Source organism: Artibeus jamaicensis, unplaced genomic scaffold, assembly GCF_021234435.1.
Source record: "Artibeus jamaicensis isolate MK-2021 breed Jamaican fruit bat unplaced genomic scaffold, CSHL_Jam_final contig_196, whole genome shotgun sequence".
NCBI lineage: Eukaryota > Metazoa > Chordata > Mammalia > Chiroptera > Phyllostomidae > Artibeus > Artibeus jamaicensis.
In genome coordinates, this window is record NW_026521401.1 from 1,580,078 (window position 1) to 1,605,805 (window position 25,728).

Consider the following 25,728-nt stretch of genomic DNA (forward strand, 5'->3'; position numbering starts at 1 on the left):
CTATATAATTATACTGGAGGATCTAGTCAGTGCATGTTATTCAATACAAGATTTCTTTTTTCATTTTTTAAAAACATATTTTATTGATTATGCTATTACAGTTATCCCATTTCCCCTTCATTCCCCTCCATATTACACACCCTCTCCCACCCACATTCCTCCCCATTAGTTCATGTTCATGTGTCATACATATAAGTTCTTTGGCTTCTACATTTCCCATACTATTCTTAACCTCCCCCTGTCTATTTTCTACTTACCATTTATGCTTCTTATTCCTTATACCTTCTCCCCCTCTCTCCCTCTCCATTCCCCTACTGATAACCCTGTATGTGATCTCCATTTCTGTGATTCTGCTCCTGTTCTACTTGTTTGCTTAGTTTTTGTTTTAGCTGTGGTTGTTAATAATTGTAAGTTTGTTGTCATTTTACTGTACATATTTTTTATCCTCTTTTTCTTAGATAAGTCCCTTTAACATTTCGTATAATAAAGGCTTGCTGATGATGAACTTCTTTAACTGGGAAGCACTTGACCTGCCCTTTCATTCTAAATGAAAGCTTTGCTGGATACAGCAATCTTGGATGTAGGTCCTTGCCTTTCATCACTTGGAATACTTCTTTATAGCCCCTTCTTGCCTGTAAAGTTTCTTTTGAGAAATCAGTTGGTAGTCTTATGAGCACTCCTTTGTAGGAAATTGTCTCCTTTTCTCTTGCTGCTTTTAAGATTTTCTCCATCATTTTAACCTTGGGTACTGTAATTATGATGTGCCTTGGTGTGTTCCTCCTTGGGTCCAACTTCTTTGGGACTCTCTGAGCTTCCTGGACTTCCTGGAAGTCTTTTTTTTTTTTGCCAGATTGGGAAAATTCTCCTTTATTTTTTGTTCAAATAAGTTTTCAGTTTCTTGCTCTTTCTGTTCTCCTTCTGGTACCCCTATAATTTGAATGTTGGAACATTTAAAGATGTCCTGGAGGTTCCTAAGCCTCACCTCATTTTAAAAAAATTCTTATTTCTTCATTCTATTTTGAATGAAGGTTGAATGTTTCTTTCTTCCTTCTGGTCCGCACGGTTGATTTGACTCCCAGTTTCCTTCTCATCACTGTTGGTTTCCTGTAAATTTTCCTTTATTTCACTTAGCATAGCCTTCATTTTTTTCACCTAATTTGTGACCATATTCAACCAATTCTGTGAGCATCCTGGTTACCAGTGTTTTGAACTGTTCATCTGATAGGTTGGCTATCTCTTGGTTGCTTAGTTGTATTTTTTCTGGAGCTTTGACCTGTTTTTTCTTTCTTTCTTTCTTTTTTTTTTTTGGCCTCAGCCTGCCTATTATACAGTAAGGGGCGGAGCCTTAGGTGTCCACCAGGGCTGAGCAACCCACTTTGCTGCATTTTGGCTCTGTATATGGGGGATCTGAGAAGGAACAGTGCTGTTTCCTCCACTCTCTGCCAGTTTGTCATTTCCCCAGCTACCCAGAATTAGATTGCCCTTCTGGTGTTGATTTCTGGGTTGGTGGGTTAGTGTATGTTCCAGGATCCTGTGAGTCTCTCCAACAAAGTCTCCTGTGAGGCTGGGAGTTTCTCCTGCTGCCTCTGCCCCTGAAAGTGCTTTCAATCAGAGGTTTGGGGCTTTATTTTCTCATGCCGGAACCTTGGGTTGCACAGTGCGCCTGGATCCCCATTTGTTTCTCCCAATTTGTTTGCATTCGAATGTAGGACCACCTAGTCTGCAATCCCCCACCTTCCTGCCCCTGTCCTCCAGCTGAGGCCCTGAGGCCTCTTTGCCCTGCTGCCTGTCACCGCCCCTCCTACCAGTCTTGGTTGTTGGACTTCCATTCTGGTTGTTTTTTGTTTTTAAATTGTTGTTGTTCTCTTTTGGTTGTGTGAGGAGGCACAGTGTGTCTACCTACGCCTCTGTCTTGACCAGAAGTCTCTCAATACAAGATTTTTTTTAAGTGTTTTTTTCTGGTAAAATATATATAACAAAATTTGTTGTTTTAATCATTTTTAAGTGTACAGGTGGAATTAAGGACATTCACAGTGTTGTGCAACCATCACCATCACCCATCTCTGGAACTTTTATTTTCCAAAACTGAAATTCTGTATCCATTAAATAAACACTCCTCATTTTCCCCTCTCCCTAGCTCCTGGTAACCTCTGGTCTACTTTCTGTCTCTATTAATGTGTGTGTTCTAGGTACCTCATATAAGTGGAGTCATACAATATTTGTCCTTTTGTGACTGGCTTATTTTACTTAGCATGAAGTCTGCAAGGCTCATTCATGTTGTAGCATTTTTCAGAATTTAAGTCCTTTTTAAGGCAGTAATATTCTGGTATGTGTAGATAACACATTTTGTTCATTCATTTACTTGTCAGTGGGTATTTGAGTCTTTTCCACCTTCGGCTATTATGAATAATGCTGCTGCGAACATTGGCATTAAAACTGCAGTTCCCAGGAAGTATATACAAATATCCTTTCGAATCCTGTTGTCACCTCTTTTGGGTATATACCTAGAGGTTGAATTGCTGGGTCAGATGGGTATTCTGTTTTCCATTTTTTTGAGGAACCGGCATACTGTTTTTCACAGTGGCCACACCATTTATATTCTCACCAACAGAGCATAAGGGGTTTAATTTCTGTCCATCCTTGCCAACACTTATTATTTTCTGCTTTTTTGATATTAGCAATGCTAATGAGTATGGAGGGGTATTTCACTGTGGTTTTAATTTTCATTTCTCTTATGTTTAGTGATGTTGAATGTCTTTTCATGTGCTTCTTGGGTACTTGCATATCTTCTTTTTTTTTTTAATTGATTATGCTGTTACAGTTGTTCTATTCCCCCCTTCATTCCCCTCCACCCTGCCCCCCATCCCCACCATTACCCCCCCTTTAGTTTATGACCATGTGTCTCAAGTCCTTTAGATTCTATATTTCCCATGCTATTCTTGCCCCCCCATCTATTTTCTATCTACTGTCTATGCTACTTATTTTCTGTACCTTCTCCCCCCATCTCCTCCTCCCACTCCCCTGTTGCTAACCCTCCTTGAGATCTTCATTTCTATGTTTCCACTCCTGATCTAGCTGTCCTTTTAGTTTGCTTTCATTTTAGCTGTGGTTGTTAATAACTGTGAGTTTGTTGTCCTTTCACTGTTCATGTTTCTTTAACTTCTTTTTCTTAGATAAGTCCCTTTAACATTTCATATAATAAGGGCTTGGTGATGATGAACTCCTTGAATTTGATCTTATCTGAGAAGCACCTTATCTGTCCTTCCATTCTAAATGAAAGTTTTGCTGGATAGAGCAATCTTGGTTGTAGGTCTTTGGATTTCATGACTTGGAATACCTCTTTCCAGCCCCTTCTTACCTGTAAGGTCTCTTTTGAGAAATCTGCTGACAGTCTGATGGGGACTCCTTTGTAGGTGACTGTCCCCTTAGCTCTTGCTGCTTCTAGGATTCTCTCCTTCATTTTAATTTTGGCTAATGTAATGATGATGTGCCTTGGTGTGTTCCTTCTTGGGTCCAACTTCTTTGGTACTCTCTGAGCTTCCTGGATTTCCTGGAAGTCTATTGTGTTTGCCAGATTAGGGAAATTCTCCTTTATTATTTGTTCAAATAAGTTTTCCACTGGTGGCTGTGCCTTTCCCCTTTCTGGTACCCCTATAATTCGGATATTGGAGCGTTTAAAGATGTCCTGGACTTTTTTTCCTAAGACTCTCCTCATTTCTTTTAATTCTTGCTTCCTGACTCTTTTCTGTTTGGCCATTATTTGCTTTCTTCTGGTCCACTCCATTGATTTGAGTCCCAGTTTCCTTTTCATCGCTATTGGTTTCCTGTGCAATTCCATTCATTTCAATTAGTTTCGCCTTCATATGTTTCTCTAATTTGTGGCTATAATCAACCAGTTCTGTGAGGATCCTGATCACCAGTGTTTTAAACTGTGCGTCTGAGAGTTTTGCTATTTCTTCATCGCTTAGGTCTATGGGCTCAGGGATTTTGAGAACTTGCGACATTTTTGGTCTGTTCTGGCCCTTTAAGTGTGAGAAGTGGTGCCTTGGACTCCCAGGTCGCTGGGTTGTGACGCTGTATGTGGGGGCGTGGTCAGAGCGGGGAAATGGCGGCGCCCTCTACTGCCGCTTGCTGCGGGGACGCCGGCCCGGTCGAACCACCCACTCCCTCGCCTGTCCGCTCGCGCACAAATAGGTGACCACAGTCAACACGCAGCACCGCTTCCCCGCTGTCTCCTCCGAGGTCACTCGCTCGGTCCACTCGCTCGGTCGCTCACTAGGTCCAACCCTGCGCCTGGATTCCGCGCCTGAGCCCGTCTGACCAAGTCCTCCTGTGCAACCCCGCTCCAGCAGCCCCTGGTCAGGCTGAAGAATTTGTTGTTAACGGACTTCCGAAAAGTTCAATTTTCCGTGTTCTGGCTGTGATTTCTGTTGCCAATATTTAGTTGTCCCTAAACTTGGTTGTGTGAGAAGGCACGGCACATCCACCTATACCTCCATCTTGGCGGAAGTCTGCATATCTTCTTTTCATCTTCTACCTCTGATAATTTTCCTGTTTATTTCTGTATATTTTCTATTTTATTTGAATAGAGATTGAGTTTGTGAGGTTCCATAAGGAGCTGATTGGGATTCTCTTGGGATTATATGGATTAATTTGAGGATTATTGGCATGTTTACAGACTTCATTCATTCTAATCAGGAATATGGAGTATCTCTCTGTTTTTTTTCTTTTCCCTAGCTTTTCAGTACAGCTTTAGAAAGATTTTGCACTTTGGATTTATTCTTAGATATTATATCTTTTATATTGCTATTGTGAATTTTTTCTTTATTATCTGTCTTAATGGATTATTGATAGTGGTGGATAGTAGTGGGTAGTGGTGGTTTATTTTGGACTTGTCTGTGGTGAAGTGCAGATTCCTGAAACCCACCTTCTACATTATTTTATTCTTTTGTTGATCCCCACTAGCTTGGGTTATCACCCCTTGTGAGTTTGGAGACTTTGGTAAAACCAGAGCTTTCACAATGCATCTTTCTCCCTCAGACCATAGATACAAATGTTAGGCAAGGTCTATCCTAGATTTTATTTCCAGTATACCATGGTGTTTGTACTTACCTATCTAGAACCAAGTTTATTCCCACACCAGTCTAGCATGAATTCTCAGGAACCCCAATGATTATACCTCTCCATGTAGAGATGTCTCTAGGTATCCCAGTCCTTTGTTTTTATCTAAATTAACTCCTTTATTCTTAGCTAAATGGTACTTTTTAATTTTTCTGTTGCCCTTTCCCGTCTTTCCCCATCCTTCCATCTTCTCTCCTTCTTTCCCTTTTCTCCAATTCCTTCTCCTCTGCCTCCGCCTCTGCCATTTTTCCTTTTCTTTTTTTTCCAAGTAGCTTTGAACTTGAGCAGGGACTAATTTCTGTTCTCTGCTCCTCCCCAGCCAGGATATCACAGGTGATATTTACTATTTCAACTTTGCCAATGGGCAGTCTACCTGGGACCACCCCTGTGATGAGCACTATCGGAACTTGGTAATCCAAGAGCGAGGGAAGCTGTCAGCTTCTGGGGCCATTAAGAAGAAAGACAAGAAAAAGAAAAAGGAAAAGAAAGAGAAAAAAGACAAAGAGACCTCGAAAAGTCCCATGGTGAGTCAGTGGGTACGAGCTCAGAGAGACTGGGCTGCAGCCTGAGGGGATATTGGGAACCTCTAGGTGTTTAGAGCTGGGAGGTTAAGAACAACCACAATAAATGGCAATTTCCTGATAGTACATCATCTGAATTGTGCCAGTCTTCTGGCAGATTTTCCTCTCACCTTCTTGAAGTTGTTATTATTTCTAAACAATTCCTTTTTTCCCCTTGGGAAGCCCATATCACATAAAGGATTGGTAGGAAAGAGTGCTCTGCTGAGGATTGTGGTTTGCAATACTAATGTAAGAAGCGATGCCATTGGCTCTTCTGGACTGTAGGGGGACAGGGAGCAGCTGGCAGAGGCCAGACAGCCTACATGAGCAGAGTGTCATTCATCTGCTGTCGGAGTCAGGCCTTCATAGTGTGAACTCATTGTGGTCTCTCAGTGGTGTGAGTCCTTGATGTCATCTGCTAGAACACCAGTTTCTTCATAGCCCCCAAAGAAAGGCCTTGAACTTTATCCACTTGTTTAATTAATTAATTATTTATTCATTTTAGGATGAACTTTTAATTTTTATTTATTTTTATTTAAATTAGTTTATTAATTATGCTATTACAGTTGTCCCATTTCCCCCCCTTTATTCCCCTCCACCCTGCACACCCTCTCCCACCCACATTCCCCCACTTTAGATCAAGTCCGTGGGTCGTGAGTATAAGTTCTTTGGCTTCTACATTTCCCATACTATTCTTGCCCGCCCCCTGTCTATTTTCTACCTACCACCTATGCTACTTATTCTCTGTACCTTTTCCCCCTCTCTCCTCCTCCCACTCCCCTGTTGCTAACCCTCCATGTGATCTCCATTTCTGTGGTTCTGTTCCTGTTGTACTTGTTTGCTTAGTTTGTTTTTGTTTTTGTTTTAGGTGTGGTTCTTAATAATTGTGAGTTTGCTGTCATTTTACTGTACATGTTTTTTATCTTCTTTTTCTTAGATAAGTCCCTTTAACATTTCATAAAATAAGGGCTTGCTGATGATGAACTCCTCTAAATTGACTTTAGCTGGGAAGCACTTTACCTGCCCTTCCATTCCAAATGAAAGCTTTGCTGGATAGAGCAATCTTGGATGTAGGTCCTTATCTTTCAGGACTTGGAATACTTCTTTCCAGTCCCTTCTTGCCTTCAAGGTCTCTTTTGAAAAATCTGCTGACAGTCTGATGGGAACTCCTTTGTAGGTAACTGTCTCCTTTTCCCTTGCTGCTTTTAAGATTTTCTCCATCATTTTAACCTTGGGTAATGTAATTATGATGTGCCTTGGTGTGTCCTCTTTGTGTCCAACTTCTTTGGGACTCTCTGAGCTTCCTGGACTTCCTGGAAGTCTATTTCCTTTGACAGATTGGGGAAGTTCTCCTTTATTATTTGTTCCAATAACGTTTTCCACTTGTTGCTCTGCCCGTTCTCCTTCTGGTACCCCTATAATTCGAATGTTGGAACATTTAAAGATGTCCTGGAGGTTCCTAAGCCTCTCCTCGTTTTTTTGAATTCTTATTTCTTCATTCTGTTTTGTTTGGTTGTTTCTTTCTTCCTTCTCATTCACTCCATTGATTTGAGTCCTTGTTTCATTCCCATCACTATTTGTTCCCTGTACATTTTCCTTCATTTCACTTAGTGTAGCCTTCATTTGTTCATCTAATTTGTGACCAAATTCAACCAATTCTGTGAGCATCCTGTTCACCAGTGTTTTGAACTGTGCATTTGATAGGTTGTCTGTCTCTTGGTTGCTTAGTTGTATTTTTTCTGGAGCTTTGATCTGTTCTTTCATTTGGGGCATTTTTTTTTTTTGTCTTGTCATGCCTGTTAGGTAGTGAGGGGCAGAGCTTTAGGGCAACCCAGCCACTGAATTGTGACACTGTATGTGGGGGCAGTGTCCGAGAGGGAACAATGGTGCCTGCTCTGCTGTCTGTTGAACCTCAGTCCCTTCTGACACTTCCCCCAAGCAAACTGGGCCTTTCTGGTGCTGATTCCTGTGTAGGTGGGCTTGTGTACGCTCTAGGACCCTGTGGGTCTCTCCAGCGAACTATTCTGTATGGCTGGGAATCTCTCCTGGCAGCTCAACCCCTACCGGTGTTTTCAATAGGTGGTTTGAGGCTTTTTTTTCCCTCACTGGGACCCTGGGTTGCATGGTCTGTCTCGCTCCCCAGTTTCGCCTCGTTTATCTGCATGAGAATGTGGGACTGCCCAGTCTGCCAGCCTTGTGTGCCATGCCCCTCCACAGTTTGGCACTTTACTGGGTCTGTCAGCCACCGCTTTGCTGTGAGCACTCTCCACCCAGCTGCCTGTCTCTGCCTCTCCTGCCGGTCTGGATGAATGTTTCTTCTTTAATTCCTTGGTTGTTGGACTTCCATACAGTTCGATTTTCTGGTAGTACTAGTTGTTTTTTGTTTCTAAGTTTTGTTGTCCTTATTTTGGATGTTGGAGGAGGCATAGTGTGTCTACGCCTCCATCTTGGCCAGAAGTCTATCTACTTGTTTTAGTTGCCAGTGTCCTAAGTGAGTGATGTATAGCTGAAATTTGATTGTAGCATAATGTCCTTGGTCTCAAGGAGCTGTTTTGCTCAGATTTGAAGATGTTATTTTCCGTTTTATTTTTCCTTTAGTATGTCTGCCTTTAGGAGGCAGAGTTACTGCCCTCATTTTGTAGGTGGAGAAGCTAAGAGTTGGAGCCATTCTGTGGCAGTGCCACACACCCTGCCTTCTTTCCTTCCCTCGGGTGGGGCAGGCAGGGCTTTTGAGCAGAGGGAGGGTCAGCCAGGTGGAAAGCACTAGGACTATCTTTTCAACCCTCTCAAGTCCAGTTGATTTGTTCTTTTGTTTATAGTCTTTATTTCCCACCAGTGCCTGGTGCTTGCTTCTCAGTGAAGTTTTCCCTCATCCTCCATCCTTTTCAAGGTGTCAGTTCTGGCACTGGATGGTTGCTGATGAATTTATTCTTTTCATCATCTCTGAGCTCTATAGATACTCCTCCCTCCCTTCCTCTTTTCCATATATTACTACTCATAGTTCTGTGAAATAAGATAACAAGCCTGTTCCTCCAGATGGAGAAAAGAGGACAGGTAATTTCCAAATAGGTTGAATTTTCTGAAGTCATGTGTTTGAAGGCAAAAGATGAACAATGGGGTTTTCATTTAACTAGGATTACTATTATTATTTTTTACTTGAGAGAGGGGAAGGGGGAGAGAGAGAGAGAAACATCAATGTGAGAGAGAAACATCGATTGGTTGCCTCTCATACACGCCCTGACCAGGACTGAATCTGCAGCCTAGGCATGTGCCCTGACAGGGACTTAATCCCATGATTCTTTGGACCATGGGATGATGTTCAACCAACTGAGCTGCACCACCAGGGCTGCCCAGGTCTGCCTAGGATTATTTTGAATGATATTCAGCATCTGGTCAGGCTGTGGCATGGCCAAAGATACAAGAGAGAAGGAAGTGAGGGTTCTGGGATGGAGGGTTGGGTAATAGTCTGAGTTCTGGCTGTGTGACCGAATTCTTGGCACACTCTTCAAAAAGAATTTCTTCTTTAGTTTCAGGAGCTGGGGACAATTGGATAACCCTGGGCTGCCAGTCTGGCTTTTAGGGCTGAGGATAGGAGTCTCAAACCTTAGTTTATTTAAGGGAAGATGGGTGGGTGACCGGGACTTAGGTGGTTTGGGCTGTCTAGAGGTATGGGCTCATGGGCTGGGAGGAGTTTAGTGTGAATGTTCGCAGGGTGTGATTGATTTTTTAGGGTTTCTTCTAGCCCCAGCATTCAGACTACACAAACCTCTTTTGAGTAGTACCAACTTGTGCCTTCTAAGGGCACAGACTTCGACTGTTTCCTAGGCTTAGCTCACAGTTAGATTTCCCCTCTTTTCTCTCTTTTTAGATAATTCTGGTAGTCCTTGGTAAGGTTGGTGGATTTTATAAAATTTACCAAACACAGAACTGAGAGCTTGATGCTACCTTAGGGATAATCTGGTTGGTGATTTTCAAACTTTGGTTGGTAGTGAAGCCCTGTCTCTAAATCAGTTCCTCCAGAGGGGTCCAGCATGTAAAGAAGAAGTGGAGCCACTGTGGTTGCCCCTGGGGGTGTGGGTCTTGGTAATGCCCCTTCTTCACTACATGTACACTACTAGTGACCCCCAGGTACCATGTGGAACCAACCTGCAGGTTCTGTGGAGCAAGGTTAGTAAGCCATTGATCTGTCACGCCTCCTCTTCATAGATAAGGAAACTAGGGCCAGAAGACAATAAAGCCCAACAGAGCTTTTAACTTTTCTTCCCTCTTTGGTTTTTGTTTTACTTTAAATGGAGGGTGGGTTTCTGCTAAGGGCTTGCCTAGGGCTGAGGTAGCAAGTATGAATTAGCAGGGCTTTGTCTTAGTTTTCTCTGCATGTTTATATATCCATCTAGGAGACACAGCCCGAGCAGGGACTTCTGCCTTCTTCCTCCTTTCTCCGTGGCCCATCCCCTCTCCCAGCACCTGGGCTTGCTGATATGGACCTAGAACAAGAGATACAGGCTAGAAGTGAGGGCTTGTTTAACAAAGGGAAGAGCCCATGCATGCTTGGTGATACCCCCTGGCCTCTCAGGGGCACCCTGCCCAACAAACTACAGCCACTCTCCAAAGGCCAAGCTTCCCACCAAATCTTTGCCGACATGGAGAAAATCTTAGGCAGGGCCCCAGCCCAATGCTGGACGGAATTAGGTGATCACAAGGGTCTGGAGAAAACCCAGAAGCCAACTGAGAACATCTACCTGGGGTTTTCAGACCCTGAAATAGAAGAACTGGAAATGAGGACCAGACAGCAGAAACTTGGCCCTCTGGGCCCTGAGAACAGTGGGCCCCTCCAGAATGAGCAGGGTGTGTTGGAAGGCAGGAGCCAGGCCTCTCCCCACTCAAAGCTTTCTGAAACCATCAAGGGCCCACAGATGAAAGGCGAGCAGCACAGCTACACCATGGCCAAACTGAGCTCCACTGGCCCTGCGGGGGACAAGGGCCAGAGCTCTGTTTCCTCACCATCCCCTGAGGAGGACCTCCCCCTGTCTCCTTGTTCTTCTGACCAGATGCTGCCTACTGGGAAGAGCAAGCTGTTCTTGTTAGACAGAGGCCCAGCTGAAGACTTGAGCTGTCAGGGTGTTTCTGGGGAAGGTGGGAGTGTGGGTTGGGGAAGGAGGAGGAGAGAGCCCCCAGGATTGTGGATGGGACAGGTCTCCAAGCTTGTCAACAAGGACACTCCCAGGATCTGCAAGAAAACAGAGTTCAATGATCCTGAGGATCTAGGGGCCTCAGCTGAAGATCCACTTCAGGGACTCTCCCTAATATTGTCCAATACTCTGGCATCAGAACCAGCCCAGAATGCCCCATCAGGGAGTGCCCCTCAGGCATCTCCTACCAGTGAGAAGAGATACCTCCCATTGTCTACAGAGCCCCCTGAAGAAGACAGGAGGCCCAGTGGTGATGGGTCTGACTTAGAGAGCAACAGCAACAGCAGTCTGGCTTCTCACCTTAGCTCTCAAGTCGTGGGTGAGGTGAATAACTTCCCATGGGACCTGCAGAGCTGTCCGGGATCTGAGCAGGGTGTGGGTCAGGCAGGCCCTGGACCCAGAGATCTACACTCTGGCCCCTTCATAGTGCCCCAGTTGTCCCACCTGCAGGGCTCTGCAGATGAGCAGTCAGAGAGTGAAGACTACTCCGAGGATCAGAGGTTCTACCAGCATATCCTGCAGATGGCCAAGATCTCCAAGCAGCTGGAGGACCTGGGGCTGCCAGAGAGTATGCAGGAAATGCCATGCAGAGACTTGGCCAGCATGGTCAGCTGCACAACAGCTCGGTCTCCCAGGATGTCTCCCATGGGTGAGCACGAGACCACCAGCGTAACGGACAGGGACTTACAGTTTCTGGGTTGGGGGCCAGAGCTGCTGGAGCATCCTCAAGAGATGGCCCTTGCCCCAGCTGGGCAGGAGGTCTCTCAGCAAGCCTGTCTTCAGCCAAGCAGCACCCCTCTCAGTCAGGGGCTAGTCGAGCTGAGTTCCAACAGAAGACTTGCTGTAGAGGCAGGCAAGATGCAGCTTCTCAACCAGGTAGGCTTCTTAGAGAGCATGGTGCCGAGGCCTCATAGAATGTGGCATCGAGGGAGCAGGGTCAGTTCATATCTTAATGCAGCCGGCTGTTAGGTCTGCTTTCCTGTTACTTACCCTCCAATGGTAACTATTGATCCCTTAACTACTCAGGATGGCCATCTTGTGGGATGGCATGTATTTCATGTTTCTTCTACCCCATCACATACAAAATAGAGTTGAAGGGGCCTAGACTTCCTGGGTGGATCGCATGTTTTGGGGATGTTCAGTTTTGAGGGTGAGTAAGGTGGCACCAATCCTGGCACTCATGTAGGTGTAGGTACCTTCCCAGGATTTGGGAAGCCTTTCTCATCAGCTGATTATAGAGAGAGCCCTCCTAACCAGACACCCTACCACTGAGCTCTCAACTGAGTCCCTCCTAAGAATCACACAGAACTAGAGAGTTAATATGATTACAAGGGGCTGAAGCGCAGAATCTCTCTACCATCCAGTAAGCTGCTTCTGCTTCTTGCTTCCCAGGCTTCCCAGAAACCATGTGAATAACCTGTGTCAAGCTGTGCAGACCCTGTTTGTGCTTCACTTCCTGGTAATCCCTACTGGGATTACCAAAGAGTTGGGCTTGCCCTGTCATTTTGACCCTTGTTCCTTTAAATAGTCACACCATATTCTTCATTTAGAAGGAGTCAAGTTGGATCAGAGACCAACAACCAGGAGGCAGTGTAAGCCGGTGCTTAGAGATAGCCCCAATTCCAAGCCCACATCTGCCCTGCTTGCTGGCCACATGACTTTGGGCAGGGGTCTTGATTTCACCAATCTCTGTTGGCTCACGTGGCAAGAACAGTGCCCTTAGGCTGTCATCAGAGTACAGTGAGATGTGGCATTTAAAGTGCTTAACTCTGGTGATTTCGGCCAATTTTATTAATAGCCATTTCCTTTTCTGCCTAACAAAGATATTCCGTAACAGGCTAGGTGAGTGGTAACCTACAAAGGCCTGAGAGTGGTTCTCATGTCACCTTTCAGATGAACATCTGATGCCCTTTCCGTGGAGAAATGGGCCCTATTCAGGGCCTACCTGATGGTCTGGCCCTAGGCCAATACTATGGGTGAGGAGATGGGCCGTCTGAATGTTCTCTCTCTCTTTTTTTTAAGATTTATTTATTTATTTATTTATTTATTTATTTATTTATTTATTTATAGACGGAGGGAAATGGAGGGAAAGAAACATCAATGTGTGATTGCCTCTCACGTGCCCCCTACTGGGGACCTGGCCTGCAACCCAGTCATGCGCCCTGACTGGGAATCAAACCAGCAACACTTTGGTTGTACTGATCCACACTAACCAGGGCTGAATGTTCTAATTCTGACCTTCTCCTGGTTCCCCTTTCTCTCTGCAGTCCATGTGGGATTAGAAGGAAATGGAATCTTTGTATTCTTTATACAATTTAAGTTTGCAAAATGAATTTTAAAGAGCTCTTTGTAAATTGTCCCTAGAGTGCTATCCTTGCCTCTGCTTCTAGCCCAGACTATTATAATGTGAATCTCTGTAGTAGTAATAATAGCAATTCCATAACTTTGGTGTAGCCCCGGACCTCTTGCATGTGCTCCATGCACTGATGATCTCATTTGAACTTCTCAACAAACCTTAAGTGATTGGACACACATCATCTCCATCATTTGGATGGGTAACTGTGAGTAGCCCAAGGTCTCCCAGACTCTGACTCCTAGCCTTGCTTCCCGGGCCGTGCCAGCAGAACGCCTTCAGAGAGCAGGCAGAAGAAGGGGCCAGTCTTGGCTTCTGTCACCCACTTTCCCGTCAGTGCAGGTGGGCAGGAGAGTTTATTTTTTGTTGCTCATGTATATTGTTTTATAGTTAATATTTATTTTAATCAGAATAAAACATGCCCATATTATACAAAGTGAAATTGCACCAAAAGACCTATCACAAGGTACAGAAGTTCTGCGGTGTGTGTGCCTCTTTTCAGAGGCAACTTTCTTCTGGTGTTCACGTCCATATTTTTGAATACTGTGCTTACACTGCTTTTTCTTGATTCATCAGTTTAAACTTTACCCGTTGAGATTTTTCGCTCTAGTAGATGAGGCCCTTGTCTCTGCTTTCTCCTTCCACACCCTTCCCGTGTGGCTTCTGAAAGGGGAGCAGGGTCCTGTGCAGCACCTGCCAGGTGCAAGGGGCTGTTTACTGGGAGCAGCAGTGGAGCTATGAGAATCAGGGAGCCAACCTGTGATTTCTCACACAGTTGGCACGATGGCAATTTCTGGGTGTTATATCTCATTGGCAGCCTCTGAATGGAGGTGGTTTAAATTTGAGTGGGCAGGATTTAGATGTTTAATTTTTATATCTGTCTCCAACTCTCAGAGCCATGTGGTTTCTTGGGTTTGTAACAAGATGTTTTCTGTTGCTCAGGCCCTGGGCTCCTCATTAGCCCCAGTCCATGTTCCTGTTGGGGGCCTGGCTCCCTTACGAGGCCTAGAGGATGCCCCACCCTCTGCTCTTCGTGTTTCTCAAAGTGTGAGCTTAGGGAACGCAGTGGAGTCTGGCCAGCTCGGAGAACTCACGCTGGTAAGTGCTTTTTCTTGTGTTAAGTGTATTTAGTTACTGTGGGGTTTCCTTGTACCGTGCTAGGAACTGTGTGGCCCATAGATGAGAAATAGAGGGCATGGGCTGTGTCCTCAATATTCATAATCCAGTTGGGAAGGTAAATTATACCTGAATGATGCTGAAGGTGGGCTCTTGGCAGTGGAGGACAGACCATGCCCCAGGGACTGCAGTGCTGATTTCCTAGTCTCCATGGCCAGGGCAGTGGTAGTTGGGGAAAGGAGGGATCAGTGTGAGCCAGAGTTATCAGGGTCAGCCTTGTGGATGTGGTAGCCTTGCTCTGGAAGACATCTAAACAGAAGGAGAGTGAGGAGAGCATTCTGAAGGTCTTCCTCATGAGTCCCTTGATTCTCTTTTTCTATTTGGAGCCTTCACAGGGTCTCAAGACTTCTGCTTATGCAAATGGTCGGGTGGGCTCCCTCCATGAGGACAAGAATGCTGTCAGCCTCTTTGCTTTAGGGGAGGAGGCCAATGAGGACGATGAGGTGGAGAGTGACAACCAGGTAATGATGATTCTGCTCCTGGCCCTGAAAACCCTCTGTGCTATTTTTTTCTGAAAAATGTTTTATTATGGTAAAGTGTGTGTGTATAAAATATGAAAGTTACCATTTTAACTATACAATTTAGAGGCATTAATTACTTTTACAGTGTTGTGCAGTTGTTACCACAGTCCATTTCCAGAACTTGTCCATAATCCCAAACAGACACTATGTGCCTGCTGAACAGTAACTCCCCATTCTTCCCTCTGCCCAGCCCCTGGTGAGCCACTGATCTACTTTCTGTCTCTATGAATTTGCCTATTCTAGATATTTCATATAACTATAATTATACAATCATTGTCCTTTAATGTATGGTTTCTTTTGTGTGGCATAATGTTTTCAAGGTATATTAGCATTGTAGAGTGTATTGGAACCTCATTCCTTTTTATGGCTGAATAATCCTTATTGAATATATGGACTACACTTTATCCATTCATTTGGGTTCTTTTTTAAGACTTTATTTATTTATTTTAGAGAGATGGGGAAGGGACTGAGAAAAAGAGGGAGTGAAACATCAGTATATGGTTGCCTCTAGCACACCCCGTACTGGGGATATGGCCTGCAACCCAGACATGAGCCCTGACTGGGAATCACGCTGGCATTGCTTTGATTCGCAAGCCTGTGCTCAGTCCACTGAGCTACACCAGCCAGGTATCCATTCATTTGTTGATAGGAGAAAACAACTTGGGTTGTTTTCACTTTTTGGCTAACTTTTGTGCAACTTTGAAAATAAATAAAAATGATTTCCAGCTCGCAGCTTCATTTGTTGCCTAGTCTGTATACCTCTCAGGTCTGACTGAGAAAGTATAACCAACCAAGAGCCTCCTGGCCGTCTCTCTGGGCTGTCCCATTTTCCAGCTCACCACTCATAGTCATTTTTGTTTCAGAGCATTGGCAGCTCAAGTGAGCTTCTTAAGAACCTGCACCTGGACATTGGGGTCCTGGGAGGCGACTTTGAGTATGAGGTAAGATCCTGAAGCTCCTGTAGGCAGATTCCTTACTTAATCTGTGGTGTACTTCCTTGCTTCTTAAGCCTTTCTCTCCATGGAATACATATTAGGAAAGAGGACCATTTTGTCCCAATTCTGTCCAGATAAGATTTCTGGGGCTTGGGGAAGCATAGAGGGAAAGTACTTCATCCACTTAGTCATTTGTCAAATAACCACCATTTGTTGCATGTTTCTACAAAATAAGGTGCTTTGCTAGGTGCTGCAGGTCATAGCATGACATAACATGCAACAAATGCCTTAGATATGATTCCTGCCCGCTAAGAACTTATAATCTCGTAAAAGAGAGACTATAATTGGAGTGCAGAGTAGCATGCAGCGAGGCCGTGGAGCAGAGCATTAGAGGTCTCTTGTCTGTTTGGATTGACCAGGAAGGGCTTCATTGACAAACTGGTGTCTGAGGTGAGTGAAGAAGAACAAAGGGCTGGGCTAGACAAGCAGAGGTGAATGGTGAGAGAGAAGTCCAAATGCAGGGCACTGCATAGGCAGGGACAGAGGTGTGGGATGAATTTGTGGAGGGAGATGAGGTTATCTCCTTTGACTGGAATACAGAACGTGTGTGGGAAAGGAATGAGAACACTGTGGGGGTAGGTTAGGCTGGATTATGGAGGACCTGTGTGCTAGCTAATAAATTGGGATGGAATTACACAGGCATTGTCTACCATCAGTGGTTTTAAACAGAGTGTAACTTTGTCCAGATTCTGAGCATTTGTTGAATGCTGGCTCTGTAGCAGACCTCTGTGCTTGGCCTTGTGGGAAATCCAGGTATTGGTAAGATATGGGTCTGGGCTGGCCTCAAGGAGTTTGTAGTTGGAGAGAGAGAAAGGATGCTAGATAATTGGTATTTAGTACATGATCAATAACTGTTGAATAAATGAATATTTAGGAAACTATAAAGCAGGGCAGTATGTACAAGAACTGAACAGCTCAGGTACACTGTTTGGAGGAGTCCTGAAGTGGAAGAAATTACTTATTTGAAGATAGGAAAAACTTAGTGGAAGAGATGACATTTGACCTGGCTCTTGAGGAGTAGGTAAGTTTTGGACATGGGGGAAGGATATAGGGGTGTTTTAGGCAAGCAAACAGTTTGAGCGAAGGCAGGAGGCCTGAGAAATGCAGAATATGGTTGAGAATAGATTCCGGAAATATCCCTTTCCCCCAATAGTCCTGTTGCTTCTGATCTCTTTGTACATGGTCTGTTCTTTACTGCCACCAGAGGTATCTTATCTGTTTAGATTGTCTGTTTTTTATAAAAACAAACAAAACCCCAAACTCATCGTATTGTTATTACACCTAAAAACTCCAGTGCAGTTTTGTACTTGAAAAGGAGCATTTCCTACTATATGTATTTTGGTGTTCAGTTTATTCGTTTTTAACAATTAATATTTTGCTCAGGCTGCAGCTCTGCATGTTATGGACATACAAATGCCCACAACTCCAGAAGGGCTGGGGTTCGGGTGGGGTGAGTGAGGCATTCACCTCAGGAGCAAAACTCAAGGGGGTGCTGAAAATCTCAGTAATCAAGATAAGTAGTGTTTCAATGAATGATTTTTCCTTTCTTTAAAACTTTTTAAATTTTTATTTTTTTAATATATTTTATTGATTACGCTATTATAGTTGTCCCATTTCCCACCCCTTTATTCCCCTTTGCCCTGCACCCTCCTCCTCCCACCTGCATTCCACCCTCCACCCCCCCCCCATGTTCATGTCCATACTTATAAGTTCTTTGGCTTTTACATTTATTATACTATTCTTAACCTCCCTCTGTGTATTTTCTACCTACCATTTATGCTTCTTATTTCCTGTACCTTTTTCCCTATTCCCTATCTCTTTCTCCCCACTGATAACCCTCCATGTGATCTCCATTTCTGTGATTCTGTTCCTGTTCTAGTTGTTTGCTTAGTTTGTTTTTGTAGGTTTGGTTGTTAATAGTTGTGAGTTTGTTGTCATTTTACTGTTCATATTTTTGATCTTCTATTTCTTAGATAAGTCCCTTTAACATTTCATAGAATAAGGGCTTGGTGATGATGAACTCCTTTAACTTGACTTTATCAGGGAAGCACTTGATCTGCCCTTCCATTCTAAATGATAACTGTGCTGGATAAAGTCATCTTGGATGTAGGTCCCTCTGACTTTCTTGATTTCTAGCACTTCCTTCCAGCCCCTTCCTGCCTGTAAAAAAAAAATAATAATATTTCTCTAAATATTTCCAAAGTATTCACACAACTAGTAAATCATGAGGTCAGCAATTCAGATTTCCTCAAACATTTACATATTGATTGCATACATAATTAAACTTTTCACAGTGTAATATACCAAATTCTTTTAAATACTTTAAACACTCTAAAATGGAACAGATCACTCTTGTTTTATTAGAATCATCACAAAACTGACCACTAAAACAACAGTGCTTGTATCAGGGATTAAAATTTGTTTCCTTATTATTTCTTATATTATGTCCTTATAATCCCTTATATGTTCCTGTTACTTCTAACTCTTATTTCTTGGTCCTCAGCTCACCTGGAGAGCAGGGGGAACATCTCAGGCCGGCTGAGGTTGCAGATGTTGTCTGACAGGCCCTGACTTATAGGTGGGTCTTCCTAGGTGACCCAACTCGAGCCATTGCAGGCCCCTGTTTTATAGTTAGGCTTTCTCTAGTACCTCACAAACTGTCCATAGTTTTGGCTCCACACAATCAGATATGTTTTGATTGTGACTTAGATACTTTCTTCCAAATGTGACATTTTTTTTCCGACTGTCCCATCTTTATCAACAAACTGATCTTTGCCTACTTTGAAACTCTTCCTTCTGAGTGGGGCCTGGTCTGTTTGCATTAAATCCAAAGCCTTTCATTGGTTTTCTTCCCTAAAATGACAACTTTGTTTCTTGTCATCTACCATTAAGACCTTAAATACTGAAGGAATCATTAGCTCAGGTTTTGAGCTTAGAAGGATGACCACGAATAGGAATGGGGTATCAGGAGGACTGGCTTAACTTTTGGAGAAAGAGGGTAGTCTCCACAAGACAGAGCAAACTGAGAGTAGAGATTTTACCCTATTTGTGTCTATATGTTTATGTTTATATATATATACATATATATGTGTGTGTACATACACACACACACATATATATATATATATATCTCCCACTGTCTGGAACATAGGAAGGGGGTGGGCAAGTTTTGCTGAACAGCTGAGAGAATGAATGGGTGAATGAAGGAATGGGTAATGCTGGAACAGGGAGGGTATCCTGGCAGGTTGTGCTGCATTTTTTTCTTCCCTTGGCTTTCCCATGTCCTATGCAGAGTAGATACTTGGTTCCTGCTATCAGCTGGTGGATTGGAGATTCCAAAGTGGATAGATCATGATGAACTTTGACTTTGGGCTAGTTAATTTTTACTTTACAATGGATTATTAGTGTCAACAAAAAGGGGATTTTTTTCTTAGACATGTCCTGGACTTCCAAAGGCTTCCTTTCTGATGATGATATGCTTTTTTTGGTGAGTGGATGCTTTTAAACATATTTTGTGTGACCTTTTTAATGTAAATAGGCCACCCAGGGTGATGGGGTGGAATGTCTGGAGTGGGAGGTGTTACGTACGCCTCCCATGACTTTTCCAAGCTGGATAGGGCAGGTTAGTTGTGGAGATGAATGCGGGAAGGGTGCGTTTAGGGAGATGATGAAGCTGCCTCTGCTTGGACCATGGCTTTTGAAAATGGCTTTTGCCCCAGTTTATAAACCTTAGATCCACTGAGGTGCCCCAGGCTCAGATGGAGAACTTCTTTTTGGAGGTTTGTTCTACCGTCTCATTGTCAGCCATCACTTTGCTCGATTCCATGAGAAGGCAGTAGGATGGCAAGAATGCCTCTCTCTCTCCCCCCTTGCCCATCCTCTTCTGACTTCCAATTAAACCCATTTGTAGTCTATTACAGAATCAAAAGGGATAGGTTGATGAAACAGACACTGAAAATGGGTGTGAGTGAAAGAGGGAGGTTGAATGGTAGGTGAGCCGGCATTTGGCCTTATGTCGCTAGTGAAAAGCCCATCAGCTGATCAAAGGACAGGGAATAGCAGGATGATGTCACTGTGAATGGAAAGTGCTAATAACACCAGGGAGAAGTGCAAAGAATTGAGACCAACTAGGTGGGAATGAGATGTGGAAAATAGACTGGCCTGATGGTGGGCTTGGTGGGGTCTCCCCTGAACAGGACCTGGGCTTCCCTTCCTTTGTGCTCTGGGCTGGAGGAGGATTGTAGCACTGGGGGCCTCATGGCTTTCTGAGGGTATGTTAAACATGAAATAGTCCTTTCGGGCACTCTCCTACACTACCTTCCACATGTAGATGACAAGGTCTTCTGATCGAAAAAGCAGCAGAAATTTGCCTTGAGATATCCCCGGACCTGGGCTGTGACAGGAGACAAAGGGTGTCACTGCAGAGGAGTTGAGAGCAGAGCTGTGCTGGGGGTGCAGTCCCCTGCCCCTGCCTGAGTGCCCCTTACAACACTGACAGACTCCGTCACCGGGGCCTGGTGCGCGTGTCCTGGCAGGGCCACAGGTTATGGTCAGGAGTGGGGCCGGTGAGAGCAGAGGAGCGTGTCCTCTGGCCATCTGACGGGTTTTCTGCACACTCATCTCATTCACCCGTTTTGGGAGAATCCAGCACAAATGCCTAGTCTCCCTCTGCCATTCTTCCCCTCAGATGTGCCTCCGGCTGTCATGTGCAGTTGTCACAGACTCAGAGAGTGCAAACTCACGTACTGTGTGAGCCGTGTTGTAATATTTTAATATTCAGGTAGATGGAAAGGACAAGCTCTGTTGTAGGAAAATTTTCTTTTGAAGAATATAAGCTTGAGAATGGCTAACCCTGTGTTCTTGTAGTCTTGCTGTGTTCCCTCACGTATAACAACATGAATCTCTGTGTCTGGTGTCCTCTGGTGTTTGATAAGTTACTTGTTTTTCCATCATCTTGAATATTAATAGTTAACATTTGTTTAGCTATTTCTTATTTAATAAGCGGTATAACAAATATATACAGTTAATCCCTGCATAATCTTGTAAAATAAATATTACATCTCCCTTTTATAGAGTGGGAACCCCTATATTTGTACAACACACTCATTTGTCTTTATTTATGCAGCAGTAGTGTTAGTTTCCAGATCTCTCATCCTCGGTTTCTTTCCCTCCAGAGTAGCTGTGAGAGGGCTTACTCAAGTTGAAGCTGTCCTTTCCACAGCAGAGCAAATGTCTGTGGAGTTTTTACAGTTTATTTTTGAAAATTCAGTCAAGCATTTACTGAGAAATTATTATGTGCCAGGCAGTGAGGATAATAGGGAGCTGATCTGGTGAGGAAAACAGACAAGGAAATCAGCAATTATAGTACAGTCATTGTTATGAAAGAGGACGGGGAAGGCTGATCTCAGGGCCACTGCACCAGTGGTCAGAGAGGGCTTCCTGAAAGCTGTGAGGCTGTGAGGACTAGCCGGCAGGGGAGGGGTGAGGGAGAGATTTAAGAATGTGTATGGCAAAGTAGCAAAAAGGCCTGATATTTATTCACTGGCAGGAGGAGAGGATGTGTGCAGGGTTCGGCTGGGGGTGACTCATGAGAAGCAGGCAGGGGCTAAACTTTGTCCCAAAAGCCGTGGGTGCTGTTTGTGATATGGCACCTCCTCTGTCCCCTAACCCAGTCTGCTGCCTTTATTTAGTCATGAGGTCAGCATAGCTGGGTGGATTGGTTTTGTTTTTTGCTTTTGTTTTAATCCTCACTGGAGGACATTTTTTTCACTGCTTTTAGAGAGAGAGGAAGGGAGAAAAAGAAACATTGATGTGAGAGAGAAACATCAGTTGGTTGCTTCTTGCATATGTCCAGATCAGGGATCATACACACCCAGACCAGGAATTGAACTTGCAACCTAGGTATGTACCCTCAGCGGGTATCGAACCTGCAACCTGTCCTTTAAGGGATGACGCTCCAAACAGCTGAGCCACACTGGTCAGGGTTGGTCCTACTTTTGATGAATGAAGCAGTGTGGCTAGCCAGGTACCTCCACTTACCCTGAGAAACTCCCACCTCCTTCATGGAGTCTTTGGGGACCCCCCACCCCCCACTGGTTACTGAGGTCCTGCCAGGTGCTGGCCACTATTGGGGATATTGAGATGAGGAGGCCTCCTCGCCCAGAAGAGCCTGGTCTTGAAGAGGAGGAGCTCATCTTGCCCCCTTCTGTCAGCTCAGTGATCATGGCAGATTTCTCCCAGGCTACAGGTCAGGGATGTCGGGAGGATGGGCAACACTGGAAGGGGCCCTGTTTTTCTCCCTGGGACAGGCTTGAAGCTGGTGACAGCATCACCACTGTGTCCAGTGCTCTTTGTTTTGGCCAGTAAAGGCTCATAACCAGGGTCATCTGTGACATTTCAGTTTTCTTCATATTCATCTGAATTCCTTGAGGGCAAGATCTGTGTCTTGTTCATATTTGGGTTACCAAGGTCGTGTTTGGCACATCAAAGGTCTCAGTGCGTAAAGGTGTGGGTCTTGTCATATTATATTAGTTAATATTTATGGAATAACTAATGCCAGGCACAGCTCCCAGTTCTTTGACTGACTTAATGAGTGTTAACCTATTTAATCTTCCCAATAACCTGTGAGGTAGGCCTTACTTTATCCCTGTATTTTAGGGGAAGAAACTGAGGTGCAGAAAAGTAATTTGCCTCATGTGGAGCCAAGATTTGCACGTAGGCAGTCTGTCTCCAAAGCTGAGCTCTGAACTTCTCTGATTTCCTGCCTCTTCTCATGTTGTCAGAATGCTTGAGCTGGCTTGTCAGTAGGCTGCCAGATGTGCAGGCAGATAGATGCTCATGTCTTTGGATTTAGCAGGTCCTTTCACAGATAGCATCAGTGAGTGCTGTGTTCAGGGCTGCTCTTAGGACCTTTGGACTCTAATCAGCAGGCTCCTTGTTAGAGTGTCTCAGGATAGGAATCAGGAAGTCTCAAAAAGCTCTGCTCAGAAGTTTTTCACACTAGCTGTCAAGTGTTAGCATCGATGTTTTCTGGGAGGAAGGCTTCTCTGCCTGAGCTCAGGAGAGATCCCTGGCTGTCTTTCCAAGGGGCAGGGGTTCTTTTTTTTTTTCTTTTTAATTTTGGCCAGCTCTAAAGGTTTTCCCTAGTCTTTAAAGTGAGATTTGTGTGTGACAAGCAGGGTGTGTCAGTTGTGGAGGTTCACTGCCCACATTTCCTTTCAAGAGATCCTGGTAAAAGGCCCCTAGCGGATTGAAAGCTGCTGTATCTTTGCTCCACTGTGGCTCATGAGAAGGCCATATTTGTTGATGGAGCAGATGGAGTACAGCAGGGCCATTTCTGCCTGGTGCGGGACACCCTCTGGGCCTGCCAGACGTATCTCTGAACTGTGCTGTGGCCCAAGACTCCTCCTACTGTAGCTCCCTCCATCGCTTTCTCCAGTCGCAGGTCTGAGACCTGTGCTCTAAAGGCTTTCCAACCCCCTTTTTCCTTCATGAGCATTTCCCTCATACACTGAGTATGCACCTAATCCCATCTTGGCACCTGCTTCTCAGGACACAGTTGAAGTCCTCTGACAGAGGCCCTGCCTCCAGGGCTGCTCTCATGCATGGAGCGCTCTAGGGAGAGAACTGCACGTATTGCTGTTGAAGAAGGGCATCCTCCAGATACCCTTCTGCCTTTCCCTGCTGCCTTTTAAAATGAAAAATTGAAATTCTAAACTTTGGTACTTTCCTCTCATGTGATTCTCTATCATTATTGTAAATAAATACCGACTTTTGAGTCTGCAATCCTATGATTGTCTGTTGGGGCTGGAGTGAGACAGATTTATTATTTGAGGACATGATAGGTGGTAATGGAGTTGTACAATCCAATGCAGTGTTTTTCAAGCCCATCAGTGGATGGGGGTCAGGTTGGGTTTCTCTAAATCTCTGTGAAGTTCAGATTCCGTAGGTCTGGGGTGGAGCCAGTAATCTGTTTTAAAAAGCTTTTGGATGCTTCCTAACCGTTGGCATCATAACTAGAGCCTGTAGAAGTCAAGGAGTAGCTGTTCTGTCCTACAGCAAGTCTGAATTCTTTGTATTAATTCTTGATGTCTTCCTTTTGACATGATCTCCTGTTCCCCAGGCGTCTCCAAGAACAAGCAAGCCAGAGGAGAAGGACGTCTCTCTCGGATTCCACGCTTCCTGCCCCACTGCTCCCTGCAGGCTCTTTAGCCAGGCTGCAGAGAGCAGTTTGACCAGTGCAGACGACAGAGGGCAGCAGGGGAGAGAGGCGAGCACTTGGCTCCCAGGGATAGAAAAGAATCACAAGAGTGATCCTGTAATGTCCAAGAGTCTGGTGGACCCCGGGGGCAATCAGCCTGCCAAATCCAATAAAAAAGATGCACCAGAGGACCCGGTGGCTGCAGGAGAGGAGGGTTCCAGGAAGGAAGAGGCAGCAAAGGAGCTGAAGAAGGAGGCTGCTGTTTCAAAAGAGAGCAGATCAGATGCCAGTGAAGTAAGTCACTTTGTCCCACAGGCAGTTGCTGGCTGTGACCCTCTGCTGCTCTCTGAAGTCCTGTGCACATTCCCATACCAGATCTTTATTCTTGAGGCAGGAGCTTCATTTACAGGCCTGCAGTTGGTTGTCAACAGCAGGCAGAAACCTTAATTGTGATAAATGTGCCCGGACTCAGCAGGAGGTGAAATCCTGACTGAAACTCCAAACCTGCTGGCTCAAGAAATCAGAGCAGAAGTTTGCTTTTCCATTGGAACCCTCCTGGGATGTTCATGCTCTTCTGTTCTCCTACTTCCTCTTCCCATTTTCTGCCTCCCCCTTCTACTTTTTGGCTTCATCTTGGGGTTAGTCTTGGTTGCAGCAATCTGAGTTCCTATAGAGAGAGAACATTGGAGGGGGATTGGGGGACAGTTGGGAATTCCTGCCCCAGCCATGGGCAGTTAGGTTATAAGATGGTTCCTTATTGTTTTCTACCTGGGCAATGACCCAAATGGACAGAAGTAGGACCCAGGGGGGAGAGCCTTTAGCATTTTTGATTTTCTAGCTCTTAGTCCTGTTCTTCCAGGTAGATGGTGAGGTAATCAATTTATTTAACTACTTCCTGGAAAAGGTACTTTTATTTTGGTTTTTATTTTTCAGTATAGCATCAAACTTGCCTCCTGCCAACTCTGTAGCCATCCTCACTGCACTTCACGAAGCTCTCCTTATGCATGCTGACCCACATCAGAGTGTGGGTGTCTATATTGACCTGGGTGGCTCAGCCTGAGAGTTCTGGGGCTGGTGCCTGTGTCCAGAGAGGGAGGGAAGGTCCTCAAGACTCTTTCAGGTTTTCCAGAAGAGGTGGATTTTGGTTTGGAGTCAGCCTTGTGTTGGCTTCATGGCCTGAACTGACTTCCCTGGTGGTGATCACGACCTTCTGTGCTTGGTGCCGGGTGACTTTTGTGTGGGTCTCTTTACCCAGGAGCCAGAGATCAGTGAACACATGAAGAAACTTCAGCTGTCCTACTCCACTGCTTCCGACCCCAAGTCATTCCTTGGCCTGGTGAGTCTGAAATGAGAGGCAGCAGAGTGGTGGTAAAAAGCATGGATTTGTGGGTCACTGTGCTTAAGAAGTTTGCCTTAACATCACACAGCTTGTAAGTGGGGAAGTCAGGATTTAAACTTAGGTCTTGTCTAACTCCAGTTCTTAGCTTATTAACTAGGAATAATGCTATCTACTTTCTAGGTTTGTTATGAAAAGAAAGTTGGGTAAAGTATGCAAAACATTAGCATATAAACATAAAATAAATATAGCTGTTACTACTATTACTGCTCTGTGA

General features: G+C 44.7%; 1 protein-coding gene across 11 annotated transcripts in view; it reads left to right on the forward strand.

The window, feature by feature from the left end:
- The window catches only part of CEP164 (centrosomal protein 164), an 84,786-nt gene that overhangs the window by 24,754 nt on the left and 34,304 nt on the right, over nt 1-25,728 (forward strand). For 8 of the 11 annotated variants that reach the window (XM_053672728.1, XM_037147274.2, XM_053672741.1 and 5 more), the window contains 6 exons: nt 5,441-5,645; nt 14,166-14,321; nt 14,726-14,860; nt 15,784-15,861; nt 24,038-24,409; nt 25,371-25,451. In XM_053672728.1, coding sequence (XP_053528703.1) covers nt 5,441-5,645; nt 14,166-14,321; nt 14,726-14,860; nt 15,784-15,861; nt 24,038-24,409; nt 25,371-25,451 — 1,027 coding nt within the window. Of the gene's footprint in view, nt 1-5,440; nt 5,646-11,533; nt 11,747-14,165; nt 14,322-14,725; nt 14,861-15,783; nt 15,862-19,343; nt 19,403-24,037; nt 24,410-25,370; nt 25,452-25,728 lie in introns of those variants that run through there. The other 3 variants (XM_053672739.1, XM_053672744.1, XM_037147276.2) reach the window with 3 other exon arrangements.